Source organism: Plasmodium sp. gorilla clade G2 (assembly GCF_900097015.1).
Source record: "Plasmodium sp. gorilla clade G2 genome assembly, chromosome: 12".
Classification (NCBI taxonomy): domain Eukaryota; phylum Apicomplexa; class Aconoidasida; order Haemosporida; family Plasmodiidae; genus Plasmodium; species Plasmodium adleri (nom. inval.).
In genome coordinates, this window is record NC_041704.1 from 816,569 (window position 1) to 843,995 (window position 27,427).

Below are 27,427 nucleotides of genomic sequence, written 5' to 3' on the forward strand. Positions count from 1 at the left end.
AATGAAAGGGTTTAATAAATATATAAAACGCAAGACCTTTTAAAGAATAAATATAAAAAAGAATGTAAAAATATCTGTTATATGGATTCATATATATATATATATAAATTACATGTTAGAGAGGCAAAGGAATTTAAAAAAAAAAATATATAAGTAAATTCTTTTACAAATTTTCAATTCATCTTATAATAAATGTATATTAGAAAATATACTAAATGAAACATATATATTAATGATATGTTTATATATATATATATATTTCAAAAATTAAATAATTCAATAATTTTATATAAAAAATATATTATAAAAAAGAACAGTGTTGTAAAGAGTTCAATGTATTGTTTAAAACGATGAACAAATATATTTCTGATGTCATTATATTAGTTTTTATTATATATATATATTTTTGTTATATGTAAAACATTTTCAGTGAGTTTGTTTTCCACTGAAAAAGTTACAATATATATATATATATATATATTATATTCATATAATATTCATAATATAACACAACATACGAATAATATTTGATTTACAATCATATTAAGGGTACATATGTATATATTTATTTATTTATAAATAATGGATTTACTAAAAGGGTATAGTGATAATAATGAATCAGATATAGAAGGTGAAGATGAATCAAAGAAAAATTCTTCCAATAAAAATGATGATACAGAATATTCTGAAAATAAAGAAAAAAATGATAAAGACCAAAATAATTATGATATAATAAATATACGTCCTATTAATACATTAAATTGTGCTCCTGATGTAAATACATATGATTTGGAAATAAAATGTTACAAAGAGAAATTTCAAAATATTGAAAAAAAAATTATGTTTGATAATCCTGAATTTCATAATATTTTGAACAGGCCTCAACAAGGACCGAGTATAAATGAACATTACAACTTTTTAAAAAATGAAAATAAAAATCATTATAATGGTACTATTGAAACTACATTCGTAAATAAAAATATATTTGATTATCAATATAATCAATTTAATGTAACTGGGATTGCTGAAAACCCTGCTTTAAAAAATTATTATAAAAATAATTATGCTAACTATTTAGTAGCAAAAAATATAAATGAAAGAAACAATATGAATGAAGATTTAACTTTTAAAAGACATAAAAAGAAAAGATCTAAAAATAATGATGACAATATATTAGATAAATATAAAGGCCCATGGGAAGAAAAAGAAACAAATAAAAAAGAACAGAATGAAGAAAAGGAAGATTTATTAAACGATAATAAAAAAGCAAAGAATGATAATGATGATGATAATAATGATAAAAAAAAAAATAAATATATATTAACCAAGTTAGAATCATGTGCTTATGAAGAAGCAATTAAAAATAATGTTATAAAGGATAAGAATACTTTATATAATGATAAAATTATTTCAACATTACATTTAAATGAAGAATTAAATGATGAGGATGATGGTAATATGGGATTTTATAATAAATCATGGTTTCAATTACCAGCTGAATATAAAGAAAGAGATTTCATGATAGAAGAAAATTTCCCACCTAAAAAAGAAATCCATACATATAAAGGGCATAAAATGGGTGTACAGAAAATTCGATTTTTTCCAAAATATGGAAATTATCTTTTATCTGCTTCTTTAGATAATACATTAAAATTATGGAGTGTATACAAATCCAAAAGTTGTATAAGAACATATAAAGGTCACTTTAAGGGTGTAAAAGATGTTTTGTTTGATAATGATGGTTCCAGTTTTTTAAGTTGTAGTTATGATAATAATGTAATTTATTGGGATACAGAATATGGAAAAATAAAAGGAATATATAATCAAAAAAAAACACCCTATTGTTTGTGTTTGAATCCAGATGATACAAATACATTCTTAGTTGGAGGAGCTAACAATAAAATATGTCATATCGATTTCAGAACAGGAAATATTGAATTAGAATATAATGAACATTTACAAGCAATAAATACAATTACCTTATGTGAAAATAATAAAAAATTAATTAGTACATCAGATGATAAAAAAATTTTTATTTGGGAATATGGGTTACCTGTAGTAGTTAAATATATATCAGATGCATCCATGTTTTCAATAACATCTGTTTCTGTACATCCAAGTAATAATTTTTTTTTATGTCAATCCATGAATAATGTAATAACTGTATATGAAGCTACAGGCAAATTTCGATTATTTTCCAAAAAAACTTTTAAAGGTCATCACAATATTGGGTATTCAATTAATGTATCTTGTAGTAATGATGGAAAATATGTAATAAGTGGTGATAGCAATGGAGGATTATTTATTTGGAACTGGAAAAAAATGGTGAATTTTAAAAATATAAAAGCACATAAAAATGTATGTATTGATTGTGTTTGGCATCCATTTAAAACATCAATGTTAGCCACAGCTAGTTGGGATGGAACAATTAAATTATGGGAATAATAAAGTTCATGAACAATAAAATATATACGTATATGCTTATTTATTGTTTTTAACATTTTAATATATTCTTCATACATATTATGTTAACTAATATGCTTTTTATATTAATTTTATTTTATTATATTTTATGCCATTCTATTTTTTTTTTCTTTTTCTTTCTTTTTTTTTTTTTTTTTTTTTTTTTTGTTGTTTTAATTATATATTTCAATTCTGATTTTATTTAATATATTATATTTTCTAATTAATACAAAGAAATTAAAAATATATACAGTACATTTTAATTTATGTATATATTTTTTTTTTTTAACATTTTTTGTAGACTTATTTTCTAAAATAATTTTTAATTCGTAATCAATATTTTACAACGTTAAATTGGAAAACATAAAATATAAATATATATATATATATATATATATAATAAGACAAATAAATAGACAAACAAATAGAATTCTTTAAAAAAAAAAATATATAGTAATTAAACGTGATGAACAAAAATGTTGTTCATTATATAATTCAATATTTATATATATATGTTGTATATATGTATGTGTGTATAATAAAATATGTAAGATATATACATGTTTTGCATAAACAAAAATATAATATTAATAAATATTTGTTTAAGGCCAACCATATATAAAATATATATTATTTCATTAGAGAAAATCTATAAATATAAATATAAAATAATATATATTTTGTATTTATAATATATTAACTAAGAATTTATATATCTATAAATTTCATTTATTTATAATATTAAACATATAACACATATACATAATAATCATTATTATATTTTTCAAAAAAGGTGATTAAATAATTAAGGACATCTAAATTATCGGTACATATTTGAATCACTGTATATTTTGGATATATTTGAAAAAAAAATAAGTAATATGGCGTTTCGGTGGTAAAGACATTACAACAAATTTGTTAATAATATTATGAATATTATCATTAAATTCATTTTTATTAATCTTATTTTTATGGATATTATTAATTGTTATATTTTTCCTGCATAGATATTTTCTCATACTGCAATTTACACTTCATTTAATATTATTGCTATTTGTCATTCTCCTAATTTTTCATTTAATTATAAAATCATTCCATACCTTTAAGTCCTTATTAAGAAATAAACATTGGTTATTTTTTTTTTGTCATCTTTTCCATTATTACAACTTATTGTTTTTTATTGCATAATTATTATCATGTGTTTTTTTTTTTTTTTTTTTTTTTTTTTGTTAAGCTTATAAATTGTATACTTATTATTAGTATTTAATTCAATATATGGAATATATATATTATGCATATTTATCAAATATGCCTTCTAAAAAAATGAAATATGCAGACAAAATAATTTTTTATTATCTCTGTTTTTATTTATCATTTTCTTTTTCTTGTTTATATGAATATTTGTATATCCTAATGGAAATGGTATATACATATATATGTATAATATTATAACTTTGTAAAAATATTCGATCTCACTTAAAGAGATAATAGCATAATACTTCAAATTTTTAATAGTAAAACAAAACGATGAAAATGCAATTTCTTCTCATATGTTTTATTTTTGTTTTTTTCATAAACTTTTAATATATACATAATTATATAAGGGATAATCAATAATCATTTTGTTCTGTTCTTTATTATTTTTTTGTAAATTTTTTTTTTTAAATATATTCTTTCTTATTATCCATATGGAACACCCTTTCAATAATCATATGATTATTATATGTGAACTTATAAGGTAATGATGTTTTTTTCCTTCTTATCATTATTCAAGTGAGACATTATAAGAGAATTGTCTAAATAGTCATAATCTTTTTGATTAAGAATTTCCAGTATGTTTAATAAGAAAGAAAGTAAATTTATATATATCCATAAATAGAAATGAGAATTAAATAAATTAAAATATCATATAATATTTGTATACATATAAAAAAAATATATCTTTAATATAATACTACTAGTTAATACTTAAAATTATATATTATTAATATTTATATTATTGTTTAAAAATAAATTAATGGGAATGTAAGAATGTTCATGAATAAATTTGTTATTTAATATTAAATTTAAAATTTCTTTTTTTATACTTATAAAACCTTTTAATATTGTCTTCATATATTATATTATATTATATTTGATATATGTTTTACCGTTATATTTGCACTCTTTTTTATTTACTTCATTTTTTTCTTTCCCTGTCACTTTTTTATTATTACGAAACCATGTTTCATGATTTTTAATGTATTCATTAAATAAATACACATTATTATTTATAATATTTTTATCTTTATTTTTATTTACAACAAATACTCTTATGTCTTTATGTGTATATTTAAATAATTACATTATAACATAAAAAAAAAAAAAAAAAAATCAATTGAAAGGAATTATAATATTCAAACATTTCAATATAACTGTCTAGATATATGTTGCTAATTTGACATATATAATTCATACGAAACATAATTACATATGTTTTTCTTCAATATATATAAAAATATCCTTTATGTAATTTTGTCTAGTATAATTTTTTATCTCTTCATTTTTATTTAATGATAGTTTTTTCTTTTTAACTTTAACACTACTATTGTTATTTTTAATATTATTATTATATTTATTTTATTATTTTTATGAAGCTACTATAGTTATACATTTCTTCATTTGTATTAAAATTATATTATACCCCTTCATTGTTTAATAAAAAATCTGTAATAAATAATGATTTTTGAATATTACAAAAGAATAATAGAGAAATATTATTTAATATAAAACTTACATTGTTTAGAGTTATGGAGTCTATTATTTTTATTTTTTATATATTTATTATTTAACTCATTATTATTTATTATTAATTATAACATATTATATATATTGACTTGAATTAATTCAACTTTAAGTTTTTTCTTCTTATTTTTTCTTATTTTTTCTTATTTTTACGTTTTGTAATTTTTTTTTTTTTTAGTTTTATTCTTAATTACAATATTCATTGTTTGAAATAAATTAACCTTTCATTGTAATTTCATGGATATAAATATGGGTATATATTTATTTGTTTAATTTTTTTCTTTTTTAAATGTTATTAAAATGGTGTAATATTCAATATTTTTTTTTTTTTTTTTTACTTCATTTTAATATAAAAGGATATAAATTGCCATATTGTAACAAGTGGAATTAAATCATAAAATTTTGTAGCCTTACTATGGTTCAATATAAATGTTTAATATGTAATTAAATATAAGTGGTGTAAAATTATATATATATATAAAATATATATTTTTAATTTCCCATTTTAAAATAAATATATTACCTTGTTCAAAATATATATATATAATATATGTATAACTTGTTTATTTTTTATTTAATATATTTTTTTATATTTTTATTTATTTTTTTATTTTATTTTTTTATTTTTTTGTTACATTTTTTTGTTTTAATTTTCTTTTTTTTAGTATGATTTATTAAAAATGCAACCCTTGTTTTGTATAAATATATATACATATATATTTTTTTTTTTAAACTTCAAATATGTACATTTTTATTTGTTATTTTTTTGTATATATCTGTTTTTTTCGTGTAATAAGTAAATAAATAAATATAAATATCTTTATATATTTATATATATTGGGTTTATTAAAATTTTTTTTTGTTTTTGTTTTTATTTATGAAACATATAAATGATATTGTGATAATATCTTAATATTAATTAATTAATGTTACCATAATATTTTAATATATATATATATATATTATTTTTTTTTTGTTTTTTTTTTTAATTATACTTCTCAATGATTTTACCAGAATGGATGATTCATTTTCATTAAATAGGAAATTATATTTTTTAAATCTAGACAAAGAAATAGGAGCTGGTGGAAGTGAAACAAATAGTGATGATGATAATAACAAACTAATAAATTATTTTAATATAAAAAAAACAAATGACCTACATTTAAAATCAAACAAACAAGATAACAAACAATGTATTCTCAAAGATTTACATTTTAATGGTGATTATTTAATTAAAAAGAAAGAAACAAAACAAATCAAAAAAAAAAATGGGAATTATGTTTTACCGAATAAATATGATTATTTCTTAAAGAAAAAATCAGACATTTTTCATACGGAAGAATTTATATCAAAAAGGTAAACTGAACGTACACATATATATATATATGTATTTATATATTTATTTATTTATTTATTTATTTTGTTATCCCTGCAGCTACCATTTGAATAATGTCCACGATATTTATTACACATACAAAGAAGAATCCGATCTGTGTGATATTCTCATCAAAAGATATAAGGACAACTTATATGTAACTACCTTTAACAACATGCTAATACTTATAAACCCCACTGATAACATTATGGCATTTTATAAATTATTGTTTAAGACAAACAATAAAAACAATTATATTATAAATAGCTTTGTTGATTTTTGTCTGGAAAAGAAATTACAAGAAAAAACAGACGAATATGAAGAAGTAAATGATAGTGATGATTTAACAAACTCAAGTTTAGATTATGAAAAGGAAGAAAATAATTCTGATTATAGTTCTAATGAAATAAAAAATGCAATAAATTATATTAATAGAAAACATAATAATATAACAATCAATAATCAATTTAATTTTAATCAAATAAAAAAAAAAAGAAAAAAAAAAAAGCTAGTTGATATTAAAAAGGATTTATTCATTAAAAGTAATAAGGAACTGGTTCAAATGAACACAAATATGTTGAAAAAAAATGTAATGAATTTTAATATGCTTTATAATATTAATACTGTTTTTAATGGAAAAGAAGATAATAAATCATATCATAAAGAAAACATATATTCCTCACACATCGAAATGAATAATTATAATACATATGATAATATATATCCTAACAGTTTTGAAAATACAACCAGTGAAAGATCCTATAAATTAAAAACATATAATGAACAAAATAAATTATTATTTATATATGGTGAAAATTATAGTAATCAGAGTGTAATCAATAAATATACTTTCAAGCATATAATTAAAAAATTCCAAGAACAAGAAGATATACATAATTCAATTAAGTACAAAAAAAAAAAAAAAAAAAATTTATATCATTTATATAAAAGAGTTATTAATATACTTAAATTATTTTATAATGAAGATTGTTATAATTTTATAATTCATTTTGCTGATAATCAAGAATTGCTATCTTTTAACGTACTCCCATTTATGTTGAATAATACTTGCAATGTAACAAATATATGCACAAAAATGAATGATATGTTATGTGAGTTATTGAATAATGCAAATATGTATAATAATGATAATATTGAAAACAATGAGAAGAAAAATGACCAAAAAATGAAAGAAATAAATAATAAGAAGAACAATATTAGAAGTAATGATAATATAAAAACAAAAAATAGTAGGGAAAAAAAAGAGGAACATTCTAATAACTCAAACGCATTGTTATATAATGACAAATATAACAATATAAATAATTCAAATGATTATAATAATGAAAATAACTTTATTAATATTCCATATATATTTTTTTTCCTTCTTCAAAGTATCATGTTAAACAGTAATCATACATATTTAAAACCATTAAACTTACACACTTTAGATATAAAAAAAATATATTTAAATTATATTGAGTCTCATGAAATTGAATTAAATGAAAGTGATATGGAGACAACATTTTCGAATTTCTCACATCTTGGATTTTCACAAGATGAAATTATTTCAATAAATAAAATAATTTTTTCTATCATTTTTATCAATATATATATTAAAATAAAACAATGCCTAAGTATTAATGAAAATGAAACCTTAAAAATTTTGCAAGTACAATTAATTGAAATATCAGATTATATGAAATTAAGAAAAAAAAAAAATAATAACAATTCTAAATATGGATCATTAAGTAATGGAGGGAAATGTTCGCTTCCTCAATTTATTAATTTCAATGAAGATAATTATCTAAGTAGTGGATTTAGCTCGTTATCTGAAACTGAAAATATACAATTATTTAATAATGATATGGCAAAGGAAAATAATAAAAAGAAAAATTCCAGTATTGATGATTTTCAAGGAGCTAAATTGAAAGCAACTGGTTCAAGCAATGTAAATGTAAATGTAAATGTTAATGTTAATAGTAAAAAGGTAAATGATATTCCAGATGATTATCAAAGGGATGTCAATAAAATCGAAAATGAAAATAAGAAAAGTGTGAATCAGGTTAATGATTTAGTTGGGGTTAACAAACAAATTGCTTCGGATAATATAAAAAATGATTATAATAACAACCCTAATAATAATAATAGTAATAGTAATAATAATAATAATAATAATAATAATAATAATAATAATAATAATAATAATAATAATAATAATAGTAATAATAGTAATAGTAATAATAATAGTAATAATAATAATAGTAATAATAATAATAATAGTAATAAATATTATTCCACGAATGAACCCATTAATATGTACAAAAATGATAATAATAAATATAAAGAACCAATTGACAAAAAAGGGAACAAATACTTTATAGTATTTGCTGGTCATATATTAGAAGAATATATATCTTCCTTATTAAATATTGATATAAATTTATTTGTTCATATTTTAAATAATAACATAAAATTGAAGAGTTTATGTTCCAATATGTTTTATAGATTAAAAATAAAGATTGTAAAAAAAATAAATGAATACCTTAATAATGTAATTAGAAATGAACTTATTCATCATTCGTTATATCTTTATTGTAATGGTGGTTTAATACAAAATGTATTTGAAAAAAATGAGGATGTAAATAAATATTATAAAAATAAAGAAAAAAATCATTTTAGTGAACTAATTAATAATATATATAATGAATTATTACATTCGTATTATTTAAAAATGTCTATGTTTAATATTGATACTTGTATTATACATATGATAACCACATTAGATAATAAACAGAATAATTACGAGGATGCATTATTATGTACTCTTCAAAATTATGGAAAGAAATATAACCAGTATAATAATATGAATTATAAAAATGATACTGATGAAACTATTCCGAATGTTTTATGTAATAATATTTATTTAGGAGAAAATAGGATTTTACACATGTTAGAAAAATATTCAACGAAATTTTCGAGCTTTATGGATATTCATAATAATTCATATAATAAAGAAAAAGATAGTCCTTACATTTTAATAAAATGGGAGTATTATAAAATATTGAGTTTGTTTTATTTATCCATAAAAAACATAACAGAAGTATACAATAAGTATATCATTAATAGTAATAATAATAAAAATAACAATAGTGATAATATTAGTAATAATATGTGTAAGTGTAAATATAATTGTAATTGTAATTGTAATTGTAATTGTAAGTATAATTATGATTTGGATAAACAGCTATACCATTTAGATGATGAAAAATTCATGCACGATATTTTATTGAAATATTTTCCATATTTATCCAATGATGGTATTACAAAAAAAAAAAATATACATGGGAAAAGAAATAGAATGAAATATAAGAAATATAATTTTAGTATTACACATTATAATGATAAACAAATAAAATACAAATGTAATAATATGATATTTGATAATATTAAAGATATATATATACTTAAAGATATTATTGAAATTATTGAAAATAGTGACATGTCATTTTTAAGAAGTATATTTTTTGAAAATAATACATTACCATTAAAAAGTGTTAAAAGTGATTTATTATATAATGAAATGAACTTTTTTATACATATTATAAATAATACTTTTGAAAAATTTTATTTTCTTGTTATAAATGAATCTGAAAAAAAACAAAAAGATATATTTATTCCTAAATATATAACAAATTGTATAAAACATAAAGAATCAACTACATATGATCATTACGCAAGTACAACATCTGAAAGCAATTTATACAAACGATTTTCATTAACTTTAAATAAATCATTTGTACATAATAATAATATAAAATCTTTTAAAAGTTTATTTTTACATATGGATTCAGTTCGTACAGACAATATAACCAATTTCTCTGATTTAAACAAAAAAAAAATTAACAAAGATCATATCACTTTTGTAATTAATATGTTTAATTTAAAAAATATATTTAATTACCAACAAGAATATTTATATTATGCTATTCCATATATTTGCTTTATTAAAAAATATATTTTATTCTGTGCATATGTTAGTAAGGAAAACGACTTAATTAAACTATTAAACTATTATGAAGAAAAGTATCATAAACCTAATTATTCATATAATACACCAGGAAAGGATACAAATAATATAATATATAATTCTTCTAATATGAAAGATAATTTTTCAAATAATAATAAAAACAATAATATATTTAACCAATCAATTAATATATATAAAGAAAAAATGTATAACAACAAGAACAACAAAAAAAAAAAATATATATATAATGATACAACCAACTTTATATATCTAAACAAATTATCAGTTGAAGAAATGAAAGATATGTGTACATTAATATTATACAATTTTAATATTTCCACTAATATTATTTACTTTGAAAATTATTTATTTGTAAAAAAGTCTTTATATTTTCTTTTGGAAAATATGAAAAATGAATATTTAAAATATATCACACCATTTATTAGAAAAATAGAAAATAGTTATATATCTTATAAAAATAAGAAAATTAAATTTTCTTATAGAAATAAAATTATTGTTATTCAAAATTATATGAGAAAATATTTATTCTTTCATGAATTACAAAAAAAGGAAAAGAAAAAAAATTTGCTTACATCATTTATTATATTTTATAGTTATTTATTGAAACATAAAAACATGGAAGAAACAAAAGAAACATTAGAATATTATAAAGAAACTTTTATGAGTAAGGAGAAAAAATTAATTCGACATGCAGCATGTGTATATATACAATCATGGTTTAGAAAAATAATACAACAAAGGAAATATAAAGCCATGAAATTAGAAATATTAAAAACACATGCAAGAGAAAAAATAAGTACAGCTATTAAAACATATATAACACAAATAAAAATGATAAAAAATTTAAATGAAGTATTAATACCAAACAGATGTGCAACTTTAATTCAATCATCTTTTAGAAGATATAGATGTATGGTACAATATGAAAAAAAAATGTATTTAAAAATATGTTTTCTATCAATTAAAAGAAAATATATGGCCTACACAAATGTTATAACAAAAATGAATTATCATTATTTAATAAAAAATATATATAGGAAAAATTTCATTAAAAATCATCTAAAAATACCTGAAGCAGTAGTAAAGATACAAAGTAAATATAAAGCATATGTTGTTAAAAAACAATATAATATGTTAAGAGACGCAATATATTTTACACAATCATATATACATACATGTATAGAAAGAATAAAGTATGAACAATTAAAAAAAAGTGTAATTACTATACAATTATGGTGGAGAAATTTCTATAAATTAAAAAAAATTCTTCAAAATTTCCCTTTGAATATATATAATAGTGAATATGAAAAAACAAAATATTATTTTCTAGATAAAAAAAATTTCCCGAATTATTATTATTATATATTAAAAGAACAAAAAGCAATGAAACTTTTGACATATAATATTTTATTAAAACAATGGTATTTCTTTTATTTTAAAAAATTCCAAAAAAAAAATCATTTATTTAATATTATATTTAATTTGAAATTATATAAAAATATATCTTATTATTATTTACTTCCATGGGCATATAAAATAAATGCTATACTTAAAATGATACATATGAAACAAATGTTTAAAATATGTACAACCAATTATTATCAAAATACTATATTAAATATACCACTTTTTGAAACAATACAAATATTTGTAGGCAAAACACATACTATACTTTTAATTAATCAAAGCGTTAATAAAGATAATAATACAGAACAAATGATATCACATGGATATAATAAAAATAGTAAACAATTTTATACGAAATATGTATATAGTATTGGATCTAATGATTGTGGACAGTTGGGTTATTACGATTTGTCTAGTTCTCCATTTTTAGATCCCCCCAAAGTTCTCAATTACAAGTGGGATCAAGTTAATATCAATGAAGACGGAAATAATAAACTTAATCGAATAAATGAAAAAAAAGAAGATCCGATAAAAAGGGATATATATATAGATACAATAGATGATGATACAAAGATTGACAACATAAATAATGATAATAATAATGATAATAATAATGATAATAATAGTGATAATAATAGTAATAATAATAGTAATAATAATAGTGATAATGGAATGACTACTTTGGGAAGCTTATATAAGGAAAGCATGGATAATAATAATACAAGCATTTTTAGTACACACAAAAGTAATCTTGATAATAATATGATAAATAACACTTACAATAATAATAATACATATAATAATTATACTTATAATAATAAACATTTTAATAATCAATATGATAATATTTACAAATCATATGAACATGAAAAATCAAATAATAAAACAAAATTTAAAAATGTAAATAATAATTATCTAAGAAGTTTGCAACATTTAGAGTTTCAATATAAAAAAAAGTACACCATTTCGAAAAAGAATTTTGGTGATAAATTCAACGAAAATATAAATGATATTATTGATTATAAAATAATAGATAAAGAGGATAATAAAAATAGTAAAAATATAACAAATAATAATAAATATGAATATGATTTTAATATTGATAAGTCACATAAAGGTAAGAAAATTGTTGAATTTACTAAATTAATTAATGAAACAAATAAAATTCTTAATATATGTTGTGGATCTGAACATACATTAGCTCTTTCCGAAAATGGAAATGTATACTCATGGGGAAACAATACATATGGTCAATGTGGTCAGAAATATGAAAAACATATTATTAGATATCCTAAAATTATAAAATATTTTTTGAAAAATAATATTCTTATAAAAAATATAAGTTGTGCTTCTTATCATAGTGGTTATATAACCAAATCAAATGATTTATATATAAGTGGGAACTTTTTTTTTATCAATTTAAAATATTTTCAAAATAATATTTATGAACCAATCTTTTTAATATCAGGATGTCTTAATATTACATGTAAAGATAGTTTTAATATATCATTAAGAACTAATAAAAATTCATTTTATTTATGGGGAAATAATTATAAATGTATATTAGGAGTAAATAAAAAGAAGTTAGCTAATCTGGATGAAATATCTATTTATCCATTAACTAATATATGTCCAAATATTACAGTAAATAAAATTGCATGTTCAGATAATTTTGTGTGTATTATAACCACACTTACTACAACAAATAATTATACCATGTTTATGTGGGGACAATTTTCTCATATTGAAAAAAAGGAAAACCAAGAAAATAATACAAAAAGTGTTTTAAGTACTAATAATTTTTTTAATAAGTTTAGAATGAAGGCTAAAATGAACAATACGAAAAATGACAACCAAAAGGATAACATAAATAATAATAATAATAATAATATGAGGAAAAACAAAAAAAATATGATATACATTGCCAAACCTACGCCTGTATATAATGAAATATGGGAGCAAAATGAAGCAATCGATGTGTGCTGTGATTTAGATGAAATTATGGTATACTCATAATCACACAAGAAATATATAATACAAATATATAAATGAATAAATAAATAAATATATATATATATATATATATATATATATATATATATATATATATTATATATTAATTTATATTTATTTTTCATATATAATTCCCTTTTAGGTGCTGATGTCTAATTTGTGCTTATACGGATTTTCTTCAGTGGAAATTTTAGGAGGTGATACAAAAAAATTACTAGCTAACGAACCCAAAGTATTTTTCAACCATTTCAATAGAAAACCAAAAATTGAAAAAAAAGAAAACGATATAAAATTTGAAGAACCAGAAATTCATGAAAATATTAACGTTTTAAACCCTGTATTATACATGTACAAATATTTTAAACCATCGTATTTTAATGTTAAGAGAATTCAATGTAGTTATAATAAAAATAGTCTCTCAATTATGAATGTTACAATGGGAGAATATGAAATACCTAAGATAAAACAAAAATTGGAATATGTTACACCATCGGGTAATAATATAAATAATATATATATATATATATATATATATATATATATATATATGTGTATATGTTTATGCATATTTTAATATTTACATATATTTTTATTTTTTTGTATATAGGCGATATTGTGGATTTCCCTGAAAAAATTAAAGAGGCAATATTACAAAAATCCAAAAAGGAATCCAGCAAATGGATTAAATCAAACGATGATCCTTACATAAATGTAGGAAAATAAATTAAAATAATAATAAGAATAAGAATAAAAATAAAAATATATTTCTTATAATTTTGTATATTATATGTATTGCTCTGTACATATATATGTATATTTAAAACAATTGTTAATTTATAAATATATATATATATTTTATTTTTATTTTTTTTAGCATTTCTTAATACAAAATTCAAGCGATTCAGGGAATTAAATATAACCTTTCAAAAAAAAAGACTCCATGAAAGAAAATTTTTTTAAGTTATATGCATTTTTGATATATAAATATATACATATATGTATATAATTTTTTAAACATAATCATATGCAAAGATTAGTTTTTTTTTTTTTTTTTTTTTTTTTTCTGTAAATTTGTTCTTTCTTTTTTTATTTATTTATTTAATTTAATATTTTTTTTAATTCTTAATTTTCTTTTTTTTTTTTTTTTTTTTTTTTTTTGGTAAAGAATAAATATGTTTATACGATAATATGTTCATTGTAAATATAAAAAAAAAACAAATTTTTTAAGAAAATTGAAGATTTATATCTTCTATGAAATATAAATATATAGTACCTTCACATGTATATATATATATATATATATATATTATTATATATATTTTAATTTAATTTTCTTTATTTATTATTATTTTATTTTTTTTTTTTTTGTAATTATATAAAATATATTACTGCATTATATGTAAAATGATTATGTAATGGTATAATTATTATATATATATATATAATATTATTTGTATATATTTATAAAAATAATAAAAATACCTTTATTATGACAACTCATTTATATATATATATATGATATATATATAATAATTGTGTGCTCTTTTAAAGTAATTATGTTTTCGTAAAATATTAAAAATTCTTTTCTTCTTTTTATGTTTTTATTCCATTTACATAAAAAAATGAGTAATGTTGATGAATTTTATGAATATGCAAAAAACAACTTTTTAAACTTTTTAAATAAAAATGATAAGAATGAAAATAAGAAGAAAAGAGAAGAAAGCAAAATTAAAGGATTGAGTGACAACAATGTGTCTGATATAAAAAATTTAAGAAAGGAAGAAATGAATGATAAAGAAAGTTACGACAAAAAATATACAAATTATTTACTTAAGAAAAAACATAGAAAAGAAGAAAAAAAAAACGAAAAAAAAAACGAAAAAAAAAACAAAAAAAAAAGCTCTTCTTCAGATAGTTCCTCGTCCTATAGTAAGCAGGATGAAGATAAAGATAAAAAGAAAAGAAAATATGAAAATTATACAAAGAGGAAACATGAGAAATATAAAGAATCCAAGTATGATAAAGATTACAAAAAGTATAAATATGATAGTGATGGTAAATATGTTTCATATGATAAAGAACAAAAAAAAAAAAAGAAACATTCAAGTAAAGAAAATGAAAAAGATGAGATAAGAAAAAAAAAAAAACAAACAAAAGAAAAAAATGATTTCTATAATGACAGTGATAATTCATATGATAATAATAATAATAATAATAATATTCATAATGATTTTCATAATGATAATTATTATGATGAACGTGATTCAAATACAATATATAAAAAAAGTTATAATTCATCTTCAGAAAATTATAACTATGATGAAAAACAAAAAAAGGATATACAATCATTGTGTAATATTGAACAATATGGAAATAATAAGGAAGAATGTGATACTCATTGTACATCCAATTTAAAAAATAAATTAGAAAAAATAATTAATGAGAGAAAAAATCAAATGATATTAAAAAATTCATTAAATAAAAATTTAGTTGATTGTAAGTATTGTATTGATTCCAATTCATTTGAAAAATTAAATAAATTAAATATAATTAGTATTAGCAATAAATCATATATATGTTATTATAATTATAAGAATATATTTTTGAAGGATCAACTTTTTATTTCACCAATTGAACATACTACTAGTTTTACTAATACTACTTTTGATGTTATTCAAGATATGAGAAATCATATGAAATCATTAATTGCTATGTTAGAAGTAAATAATCAAACATGTATTTTTATTGAATTTAATAATTGCTTTAATCCAAGTATTGAACTTATATCTATGAGAAAAACTAAACATACATATATAAATTGTTATGTGATTCCAATGGACTTATTAGAGAAAGCAAAAATTTATTTCAAAAAAAATATGGAAGAAATTAATTCATTATATAGAGAAAACAAACAATTAATAATAAGTGATAGTAAATATGCACCTTATAATGTCATACCAAAAAATATTCCTTACGTATCTGTCAACTTCTCACTTGTTGATACATATATACAAGTTATTGAAAATAATTATGATTATATTAATATGTGTAGATGTATTTTTGCTGACTTGTTTAAGAAAGATAGACTTTATAAATATTTTAAAAATTTCCAACATTATGTTAATTCGGTGGAAGAGTTTAAAAAGGGGTATGAAAAATATGACTGGACAAATTATATGTAAACGGGTAAACCACAAAAAAAAATAAAAATAAAATAAAAAATAAAAAAAAAAAAAATAATAAAATAATAATAATAAATTAAATGGATAAAAGAATATATATTCATTTGTGTAAATAAATATATAAATATAAATATATCTTTATATATATATCTTTATATATATATCTTTATATATATATCTTTATATATATATATTTATATATATATCTTTATATATATATCTTTATATATATATATTTATATATATTCATGTGTTTGTTCCTTTTAATACTTTTTATATGTAGTCATCTTCATATATAATTTTATACTCATCAATTTTTTTGTTTTGTTCTTTTTCATGTAGATATTTTTGTATAAATTCTTCTTCAGCATTTTTTATTTCCTCATGTGTGTTACATAATTTATATGAATCTAACAATTCTTTGTTTAAATTAGTAAAATTAACACTCCATTTATAGATATTTAAGATATCATTACATTGTTTATTATAATTACAAACATAAAGACAGAAAGCTAAAGATTCCAAACAAGAAAGTTTATATGGCTTTCCATAATTTATACTATTTACAGCAATAATATAAGGTAATTTTCTCTGATTAGAAAATTTTATTCTTTTTAATAAATCAATAGATTTCCATGAACAATCAACTACAGATAAACCATAATTTTCAATAGTATATTTATCATCTATAGAAAAATATTTTTCACAAAAAGGTGTTAAAACTATACCTTTAAATTTTTTATTCATTTGAACTTTCTTAATTTTTTTGAAACGATATAATTTCTTACAAGAACATTTTTTATTTTGACATTCTTTATAATCAAACATAAATAATTTAATTTCATTATCATCAGATGAACCATTATTTATTATTTCATGATCATTACATAATTTATTCTCATCATTTATTGATAATTCATCTTGATCATTTACGATATCTTTTTCATTATTTGTATATTCATTTTCATCATCTGAGGAACTACTTACAAAATCTTCATTTTTTATATGTCCATTTTTTTTATCCGTTTTGTTTTTGTTTTTGTTTTTGTTTTTGTTTTTGTTTTTGTTTTTGTTTTTGTTTTTGTTTTTGTTTTTGTTTTTGTTTTTGTTTTTGTTTTTTTTGGAATTTATATGTACATCATTACTTTCAATAGATACATTTTTTTTTTTAGTTGTCCCTTCTGATGTTAATTCATTCTTTTTTCCATTTTCTATATTTTTCTTTTCATTAATTAATTTAACCAAATTATGAATTGAATATTTCTTTCTTTCTATATAGTTATTCTTCATTTTAATTTTATTCATAAAAGAAAAAATATTATAATAATATATATATATATATATATATATAATATTTGTATTTATATTAATTATATTATTTAATTTCTCACTTAATTACATCATCATTCACAATTAAAAATATTACAATAACATACATATATATATATTTTATTTAATTATTCAAATTATCCTTTTAACATGATGTTAAATATATAAATATTAATTATTTAATTATAAACCAAACAAAAAAAAAAAAAAAAAAAAAAAAAAATTTTAATTTTAATTATCAAATAAGATCATCAAACAAAAATAAAAATATGATTAAATGTAAAAAAAAAAATCACAATCCTTCCTTAGGAGTGTTGCAGGTTTGGGCTTAAAAATATATCATATCTAAAATAAAAAAAAAATATAATAAAAAGAAAAATGCAATAAAATATGAAAATAAAAATATATTATCAAAATTAAAAAAACCATATTATATAAACAAATTTATTTGTAATAAAAATATATATAATATATTATAATATATATATAAATATAAATATACATATATTAATATATATATATATATATATATATATATATATAATATAAATGTAACATATAAAAGAACCAAAATATTTATTTGTCACATATATATATTTATTTTTATAATATGGTATTCTTTTAAAATATAATATATTATAGAAAAATATTCATATTCTTATTTAGAAATAAGAAAAAAAAAAAAAAATTAAAAATAATATATAAATGTATATAATCAAAATAATGAGGAAATAACCCATAAGGATATTTAAAAATTTTTTCTCCTTCCTTTTTTCTTTTGTGTTTTTTTTTTTTTACACAAATATATTGTTTACAAATATTTGGAAAACGAGAAAAATAAGAAAAAGAAAATGTTATTAAGAGTTTTTCTATACTTTATACTAATAAAAATATATCAATGTTTTCATTTAAATTACAAAATATTATCCAAAAATAAGTATCACCAAAATTATGTAAAAAATATCCATTCAGTTAATTATATCCATAGGTTTCAACATATAAAATATAGTCAAATTGAAAACAAACTTTTTTCTTTTTTTTCAAATTTGTTTAATAAGGATACCGATAAATTTAAATTAAGTAAATAACACTAAACAGAAGAAAATATATAATATATAAAATATTTATATATATAAATTTTAACAAGTACAATGTGTACACTATATATATGAAATAAATACAAAAATATACATATATTTATTATATATATATATATATATGTATGTATGTATTTATTTATACATCTATAAAGTGCCTTTGTAAAACACTACTAGACATATATACATATAGTTGTAATATTTACCCTTCTTTTATTATATAGATAAAGAAGAAAAGGAATATTTAACAAGAATAGGAGTAAATGATACTAATGACTACAAACTATTATCAAAAGCCCATGAAGAATATATAGATACAGTTACTGATATTAAGAGCAAATTAAAATATAAGGATACCTTTTTTTTCATTACACAAAAACTTATTCAAAAAAATTTATATGATTTTAAACAAAAACAAAAATACAACATATTTGGGAAAGATGAATACACAAGCGAATTGTCTATTAATTATATAAAAAATTCAAATATTGAAGAAAAATTTAAAGAGCACATCCTAAAAAAATTAAATGATGAATTATATAGTAAGAAATATACCTTTCTAAGGATATTTAAATGGTACTAATGAATGAATATATGCTATAAACTGTTCACAACATATATACATTATATATATATATATGTTTTTTTTATGTGTGTAGGAAAAGCGCTTTAGATATTTTTAACATAAGTACATTAATGCTACCCGTTACAGCAATCGGTTTTTTTTTATCAAAAATGGGATTATTTTCAGTTGTTGTTAATATGTTACTGACCTCACATTTTTTAACATTCAAAAAAGATGAAAAGAGAAAAATGAAAATAAGCACCTTACTTTTAACAGCCGTACCGATAGTAATACACTCTTCAATAGGTTTTGTGTGTAATGGATTATTTTGGGAATACTTCAAGGTATAAAAAAAAAAAAAAAAACAAAAAAAACAATAAATACATACATACATATATATATATATATATTATTAAGATTGTAAAAAAAATAATTATCTTTTTAATGATTTATATGATAATTAATATTTTGATTTCTTAAACAATTGTATTGTATATAATGTTAATAATAATTCATACAATGATTTTATTTTCACATTATTATTATTATTATATTATATTCTTTCTTTTTTTTCTTAATAGTTTAATATACCAAATTTTATAAAAAAGGAAAACGTCCTATCACTTTTCATTAATACACAGCTATATATAGCATCTTTAATATATTTTGTTAATAATGATGAAAATGAAGAAGAAGAAGAAGAAAATGAAGAATATAATAATGATTATATGGATTTCAACGATGTGTTAAATGTAGATGAAAATACCTAAAAGATAAAAAATTATTTATTTAGAATTTTTATGTAATTTTTTTTATTATATTTTTTTTATTATATTATTTATATGTTATTATTATTTAATTTTTTATTTTTTCATTTTTTTTTTTTTTTTTGTTCTCTTTTTGATAATTTAGTAAAATAACTCGTTTTATTAAAAAATTAAAAAATATATATATTATAATAGTACTTAAAAAAAAAAAAAAAAAAAAAAAAGAAGAGGAAAATTGTGTTTCACAATATTATATCTCTTATTAATAAAAAGAGCGTAATTATGAATATATATATTATATATATTTTTGTATGGGGAAATTTTATGGAATGGATAATTTTCTATTTATATATAGTTATTTATTAACAAGCCTATAAAATAACTTAATTATATTAGCTAGCAAATAATAGTCTTACAAGAATAATTATAATTAAATAAATAAGAGTGCATTATTTATAAGTTTTATGCTATTTTGTTTCATAAAAACTAATTCCTTAATAATATATACAAGGATATAACAAAAAAATAATAATAATATTAATATTAATAATGAATAAATATATAGATAAATTTATATGGATTTTTATTTATTATCAAATTATTAATTAAAAATAAGTAAATAAATAACCAAATAAATATTTAAATAAATAAATATATATATTATATATACCAAACTGAATAAATGTGTAAATATATTTATATTCTCGTGGGAAAATCTATTAAATCGTAAAATTTAAAAAATGAGATATTACTTTTTAATTCTTTTAATCTATCAATAATTTTTATATTACCATGTTCATAAAAATTAAAAGAAAACGGTTCTTCAGATTCATCATATGTATTTTGTTGATAATTATTTTTTAATATCTTACGAAGATCAAGTGAATCATATTTATGGTAATTTAAATATAAATGTTTTTCATTTTTATTTTCTTCATTTCCTATATTGTGATAAAAGTCCTTTTCACATAGCCTACAAAAAAAAAAAAAAAAAAAAAAAAACACATATATATATATAAATTAATTTATTCGTTTATTTTTTCTTATGATGATAACATGTGTGTACAAAATTTAATAGGAACAAAAATCAAAAACATATATCTATATGTATATTATCTAATATTCATGCGTATGTGCATTAATATACATTTGTTTCATTATATTTATCACCATTGAATAAATACATAAAAATATATATATATAAATATATATATATATATATATATATATATATATATATATGTATCCTAATTAAACTATGAAAATAAATAGATATACATTTTCAAATATATATATATATTTTTGATATTAATTAAAATATGAAAAAAATATTTTGCTATTACCGGTACGAATCGATTTGACGCAAATATTTTCTTGTTATTTTGTCAATTTTTTTTTTTCGTAATATATTTTTTTCCTCATGTATTTCCCTTATAATACTTTAAAACAGAAAGGGGTTAAAAAATAGAATATTAGTAATAAAGACAAAATATATATATATATATAAATAAATATATATATTTATTTAATTTTTATAAACTTATCTTTATATAAATACATTATAAAAAAATGAAAAAAAATAATGAATAGTTACTTTTGTGAATGTTGTGAAAGAAGATCTAGATTCAAATTATAGTTACTTTCAATAATTATTCTAATGTCTTTTTTTATGCACTCATAAAATTTAATTATAGTTCCTCGGTAATCTTCCTATGAGAAAAAAAAAAAAAAAAAAAAAAAAAAAAACAGCGCAAAATATATTTACTTATATATATAAATAATTTCTAGAATTTGAGTTATTCATTCAGTATTCTAATTACATACAATAATTTTTTATTATTTAAAATAAATAAATATAAATATATATATTTTTTTTTTAGGATACATACTATTAGCATATTCTTTATGGCATGCATTTCATCATTACTATGATGATAATCATTAATCATATCATTTTTCTATAAACGTTAAACCAAGGTTGAGTTAAATAATTTATGTCATATATATATAATATATATACTATATGTGTAACATCAAATTAGAAAATATATATGTATATAAATATAAATATATAATAATGATAATAAATTAGGTATATATATTCAGGTTCATACATATGTTAAATTAAAACATAACTAATAAATTAAAAAGAAATTATAATAATAATAAATAAATAATAGATAAATGCATATATTATATTTATTCAAATTGTTGTAAAAAAATAATTGCACAAAAAATAAAATATAAATATATATATATATATAATATTTATTAGTAGATACAATTAAAAATCATACATGTGATAAAATAAAACAAGGTTTATAAATTTTAAAAGATACATTTATTTTCATCATTGATAAGAAAAGAAGAAGACAACAATTTTTAAATTAAAAATAAATATATATCATAATAAACAAAAAAAAAAAAAAAAAAAAAAAAAAAAAAAATAATCATTAATCATAAATCATTCTTTTTTGTCTTTCGAACAATGAAAGAAACATACACATAATCTTAAATTTTGTTCCTTATAAAAATATAAAGAAAGAAAGTTAAATAAAACACAAAAAAAGAATATAATAGAAATTTATTTACTTGGTGTAACTTCGTTAATGTTTTTAATTTCTCCTTTTTTCTTTTTATCTTCTTTGTTCTCTTACATAATATAGAATTCTTTAAAAATTTTCGATTATATCCTATAAATGAATAATAACATACATACATATTATTATATATATATATATTTATTATATAAGAATAAGAAATATAGTTTAAATATGAGTATACAATTTAACAGTTACATATATATAATATAATATTATCACACTTTTTGTGGGTTATATAGTTATGTGATAGTATTCTTATATGTAACACAATAATGATATTATATAACTATATATATATATGTATATATATATGTGCATATATCATTACATATAATACCATAACACTATATAAACCTTGCCCCCTCATATGTACATTCTTATATATAAATTTAAATGAAGTTTCACAATTTTATACTACAATATAATCAACTAATAATAAATTAGCAAACATATACATGATCAAATAACAAATTAGTATATATAATCTTTTTCTGTAAGCTCAATTTTATAAGTGTAAAATTAATATATATAAATATATATATATATATATATATATATATATATCATAACACTTTAGTATATTATCATATTATAATTTGTTATACCATATATGGTATATATTCTTATAATTTCATATTTCATTTAATTTTGCTTACTTAGTGTTTTTCTAATATCCATTAGTAAAGTCGTACTATATAAGATTCTCCTCGAAAAATAAGCTTCATTTAATGTGTTACTATTTTTTAGTTTTATATTATTTATAAGGTATGGATCCTTATTATTATCATTAGTATAAAATGTTTTCTTTTTATTAATATATTCAATATTTTTATATAGATTATCACTTTCTTCTGTGCATGTTATTTCACTATTGTTATACATTTTATACATACTTAGATTATTTGTGAAATTATATAGTTTATCTTTTTCTCCATCCTCATCATTGTTATTATGTTCTTCTTCGTCATCCCCCTCATTAATATATGTATTAAAATGATTTATTCTTGGTACAGTTTCATATGTTTGTATATGTTTAGTTTTATGTATCGATAATTTATCTCTCTTGTTTATATTATATATATCATTACTATTATTAGAAGATGAACTATTTTCTGGCTTAACATATTGTGTATGTTTTTTATTAATATCCTTATTATGATAATTTAAAGTATCATTATTACCTTGACATATATCATCATTTTTAATATATTCCGAACTTTCATAACAAATATATTTTGTATTATTAGGATTAATGGAAGAATCTAAATGCTTAAAATTAGTATCCTTATTATCACAACAATGTTTATTATTATCAACATTATAATTTTTGTTATTATAATAATTATAATAAGCATCACACTTTTTATTATCATCATCATCATATTTTTCTTTACTATCATACATTTTATTATTATCATCATATTTTTCTTTACTATCATACATTTTATTATTATCATCATATTTTTCTTTACCATCATACATTTTATTATTATCATCATATTTTTCTTTACCATCATACATTTTATTATTATTATCATATTTTTCTTTACCATCATACATTTTATTATTATCATCATATTTTTCTTTACCATCATACATTTTATTATTATCATCATATTTTTCTTTACCATCATACATTTTATTATTATCATCATATTTTTCTTTACCATCATACATTTTATTATTATCATCAATATTATTATTTATACCTTTCTTATCATTATTAGTATAAGTATTTATATTAAATTCGCTCAAATAGTGTGAATCCCTTAGGATAATATATTTCTTTAAGGTATGGACAAAGTTATAACTATAACTTCTATTCTTTTCATTTATATAATTATTTTGATGAGTGGGTATATGATTATTGATTTTTTTTAATAAAGTACTCATTTTTTTATTTAGCATATAATATGAAAATTTGTTTTGTTCGTATTTTTTCTTTTTTTCCTTTAGAGCCCAGAATTTCTTTAATTCTATTTTCATCTTATCATTTTCTTGTTTATGTTTGAATGATGAACATTCTAACTGTTCATTTTTATTTGTAAGTTGTTCATTTAACTTTAATAGATTATTAATTTTTTCATGTAAATTATATGAACTTTTATTTTTCTCTTTTTCAAAAATTAATTTCTTTTCTAATTCATAAATGTAATTTTCTTGAGTTTCAGCATTCTCAACACCTGATTTTAACTTTTCCATTAATTTCTTATTTTTATTCTTTAAACATTCTATATCTTCATCTATTAAGCAAAACTGATTTCTTAAGAAATTCTTTATATTTAATATTATACTTTGAACAAAATATTCTATATATTTTTCATCAATTTTTTCAGTATTATAATTCCATGCGGTATATTTGTTATGTAGAGTATATATATATTCTACACAACCATCATATATATTTGTATACTTTTCATTATTACTTTTTTTAATATTCTCTTTTAGTTCTTTTAAAAAATTATTCAATAAGCTAAATTCTAAATATATATTATTCAAATGATCATTGTTATTATGAGTGTTCATTTTTGATAATTGAAAATATTAAATATATTTATATATAATATTATTATATATTTGTGTCTATTTATATGATGGTAAATATATGGATACTTCTTATTTAATATGATTAATAATATTTTTATTCTTATATTTATTTTTCTATGTTATTATTTTCTTTCTTTTATAAGATGATTTATCTATTTACGTATGCAACCCAAAAGTATTAACATAAATATTAAAAAATTTTGAGTATACACATATATATATATTATGACAATATATTTATAATACTAAATCATAAAAATGATTATAAAAAATAACAAAAAACAAAAAACAAATTTAAATAAATATTACATAAGTGACACATACATATATACATATATAAATACATACACATATAAGTATACATAAACACTTACATATTTGCACACAGTTTATTTCATTATATAAGCTGTAATAAAAAATATATAGACCATAAAATGTAACATAAATATAAAAGTAGATAAAATAATAAATTGCATACAAACCTTATACACATTACATGTATAAAAGTTGTATATCATACACTATTATGTTTTTCGTTAAAAGTTTAAATTAATAACCCTGAATGTTAAGAAAGGACAAAAAAAAAAAAAAAAAAAAAAAAAAAAAAAAAAAAAAGCCCAGAATATAATTAATTTATAATTATATAAAAATTAACTACACTTATATTTAATTATTTATTAATTTATATTTTTTTTTTAAAATGAAAGGAATATAAAGTATAATAACATATAAAATTATATTCCTATAAATTTATTTTTATATGTACGTTGTTTTTACAAAAAATATTGCATTTGTTACATAAAAGTGGTAGGATTTTAAACAGGGTAAAAGACAATAAGAAGAAAATAAATAAATAAAATAATTAATAAATATAAAAAAGTTAAAATGGCTTTTAATATTACAATTATATAATCCATTCATGTATATTAAAATATGTCATCTGTTCAAAATAATATATATATATATATATATATATGTATATATCTACATGTAATACATGCAAATTTGAACATTTTAATAACTTTTTTTCCTTAGAACAAATAAAGCAAATTTATTAATTTTTCGTTTCATTTGTTGTATTTTTTTTTTTTTTTAATATATTTGTAAAACCAAAAAAAAAACAAAGTTATTTTTGCAAACGATCATACATCAAATGAGAGATGGAAAAAAAGGAACAACAAAAAAAAATTATAATAACATTAGTTTCAATTATATTATAACATGTAGTATAATTTAAGTGTAAA

General features: G+C 18.0%; 6 protein-coding genes and 1 pseudogene across 6 annotated transcripts, besides 1 other annotated feature; 4 read left to right on the forward strand and 3 right to left on the reverse strand.

Annotated features, from left to right (window-relative positions):
- Window positions 1-582: 582 nt before the first annotated feature.
- On the forward strand, window positions 583-2,445 carry PADL01_1220900 (pre-mRNA splicing factor, putative; the record flags this gene model as incomplete). Its single annotated transcript, XM_028683166.1, has 1 exon — window positions 583-2,445. One exon carries the CDS (start codon window positions 583-585, stop codon window positions 2,443-2,445), a length of 1,863 nt encoding a protein of 620 aa, XP_028539371.1.
- Window positions 2,446-3,906: 1,461 nt separating this feature from the next.
- On the reverse strand, window positions 3,907-5,366 carry PADL01_1220950 (annotated as a pseudogene).
- Window positions 3,907-5,366: a sequence feature (conserved Plasmodium protein, unknown function, pseudogene).
- Window positions 5,367-6,262: 896 nt separating this feature from the next.
- On the forward strand, window positions 6,263-15,006 carry PADL01_1221000 (cell cycle associated protein, putative; the record flags this gene model as incomplete). The annotated part of the gene is made up of 5 exons (XM_028683167.1): window positions 6,263-6,603; window positions 6,683-14,084; window positions 14,236-14,587; window positions 14,701-14,804; window positions 14,968-15,006. 5 exons carry the CDS (start codon window positions 6,263-6,265, stop codon window positions 15,004-15,006), a joined length of 8,238 nt encoding a protein of 2,745 aa, XP_028539372.1.
- A 709-nt stretch (window positions 15,007-15,715) lies between these two features.
- On the forward strand, window positions 15,716-17,275 carry PADL01_1221100 (debranching enzyme-associated ribonuclease, putative; the record flags this gene model as incomplete). Its single annotated transcript, XM_028683168.1, has 1 exon — window positions 15,716-17,275. The coding sequence occupies one exon, from the start codon at window positions 15,716-15,718 to the stop codon at window positions 17,273-17,275; it is 1,560 nt and encodes a 519-aa protein (XP_028539373.1).
- A 273-nt stretch (window positions 17,276-17,548) lies between these two features.
- On the reverse strand, window positions 17,549-18,580 carry PADL01_1221200 (ribosome biogenesis protein TSR3, putative; the record flags this gene model as incomplete). The annotated part of the gene is made up of 1 exon (XM_028683169.1): window positions 17,549-18,580. The coding sequence occupies one exon, from the start codon at window positions 18,578-18,580 to the stop codon at window positions 17,549-17,551; it is 1,032 nt and encodes a 343-aa protein (XP_028539374.1).
- Window positions 18,581-19,455: 875 nt separating this feature from the next.
- PADL01_1221300 (conserved Plasmodium protein, unknown function) lies at window positions 19,456-21,036 on the forward strand (the record flags this gene model as incomplete). The annotated part of the gene is made up of 4 exons (XM_028683171.1): window positions 19,456-19,684; window positions 19,926-20,277; window positions 20,361-20,610; window positions 20,848-21,036. 4 exons carry the CDS (start codon window positions 19,456-19,458, stop codon window positions 21,034-21,036), a joined length of 1,020 nt encoding a protein of 339 aa, XP_028539375.1.
- Window positions 21,037-21,729: 693 nt separating this feature from the next.
- On the reverse strand, window positions 21,730-26,162 carry PADL01_1221400 (conserved Plasmodium protein, unknown function; the record flags this gene model as incomplete). Its single annotated transcript, XM_028683172.1, has 6 exons — window positions 21,730-22,006; window positions 22,377-22,472; window positions 22,628-22,743; window positions 22,923-22,991; window positions 23,626-23,726; window positions 24,293-26,162. The coding sequence occupies 6 exons, from the start codon at window positions 26,160-26,162 to the stop codon at window positions 21,730-21,732; spliced, it is 2,529 nt and encodes an 842-aa protein (XP_028539376.1).
- Window positions 26,163-27,427: the final 1,265 nt, after the last annotated feature.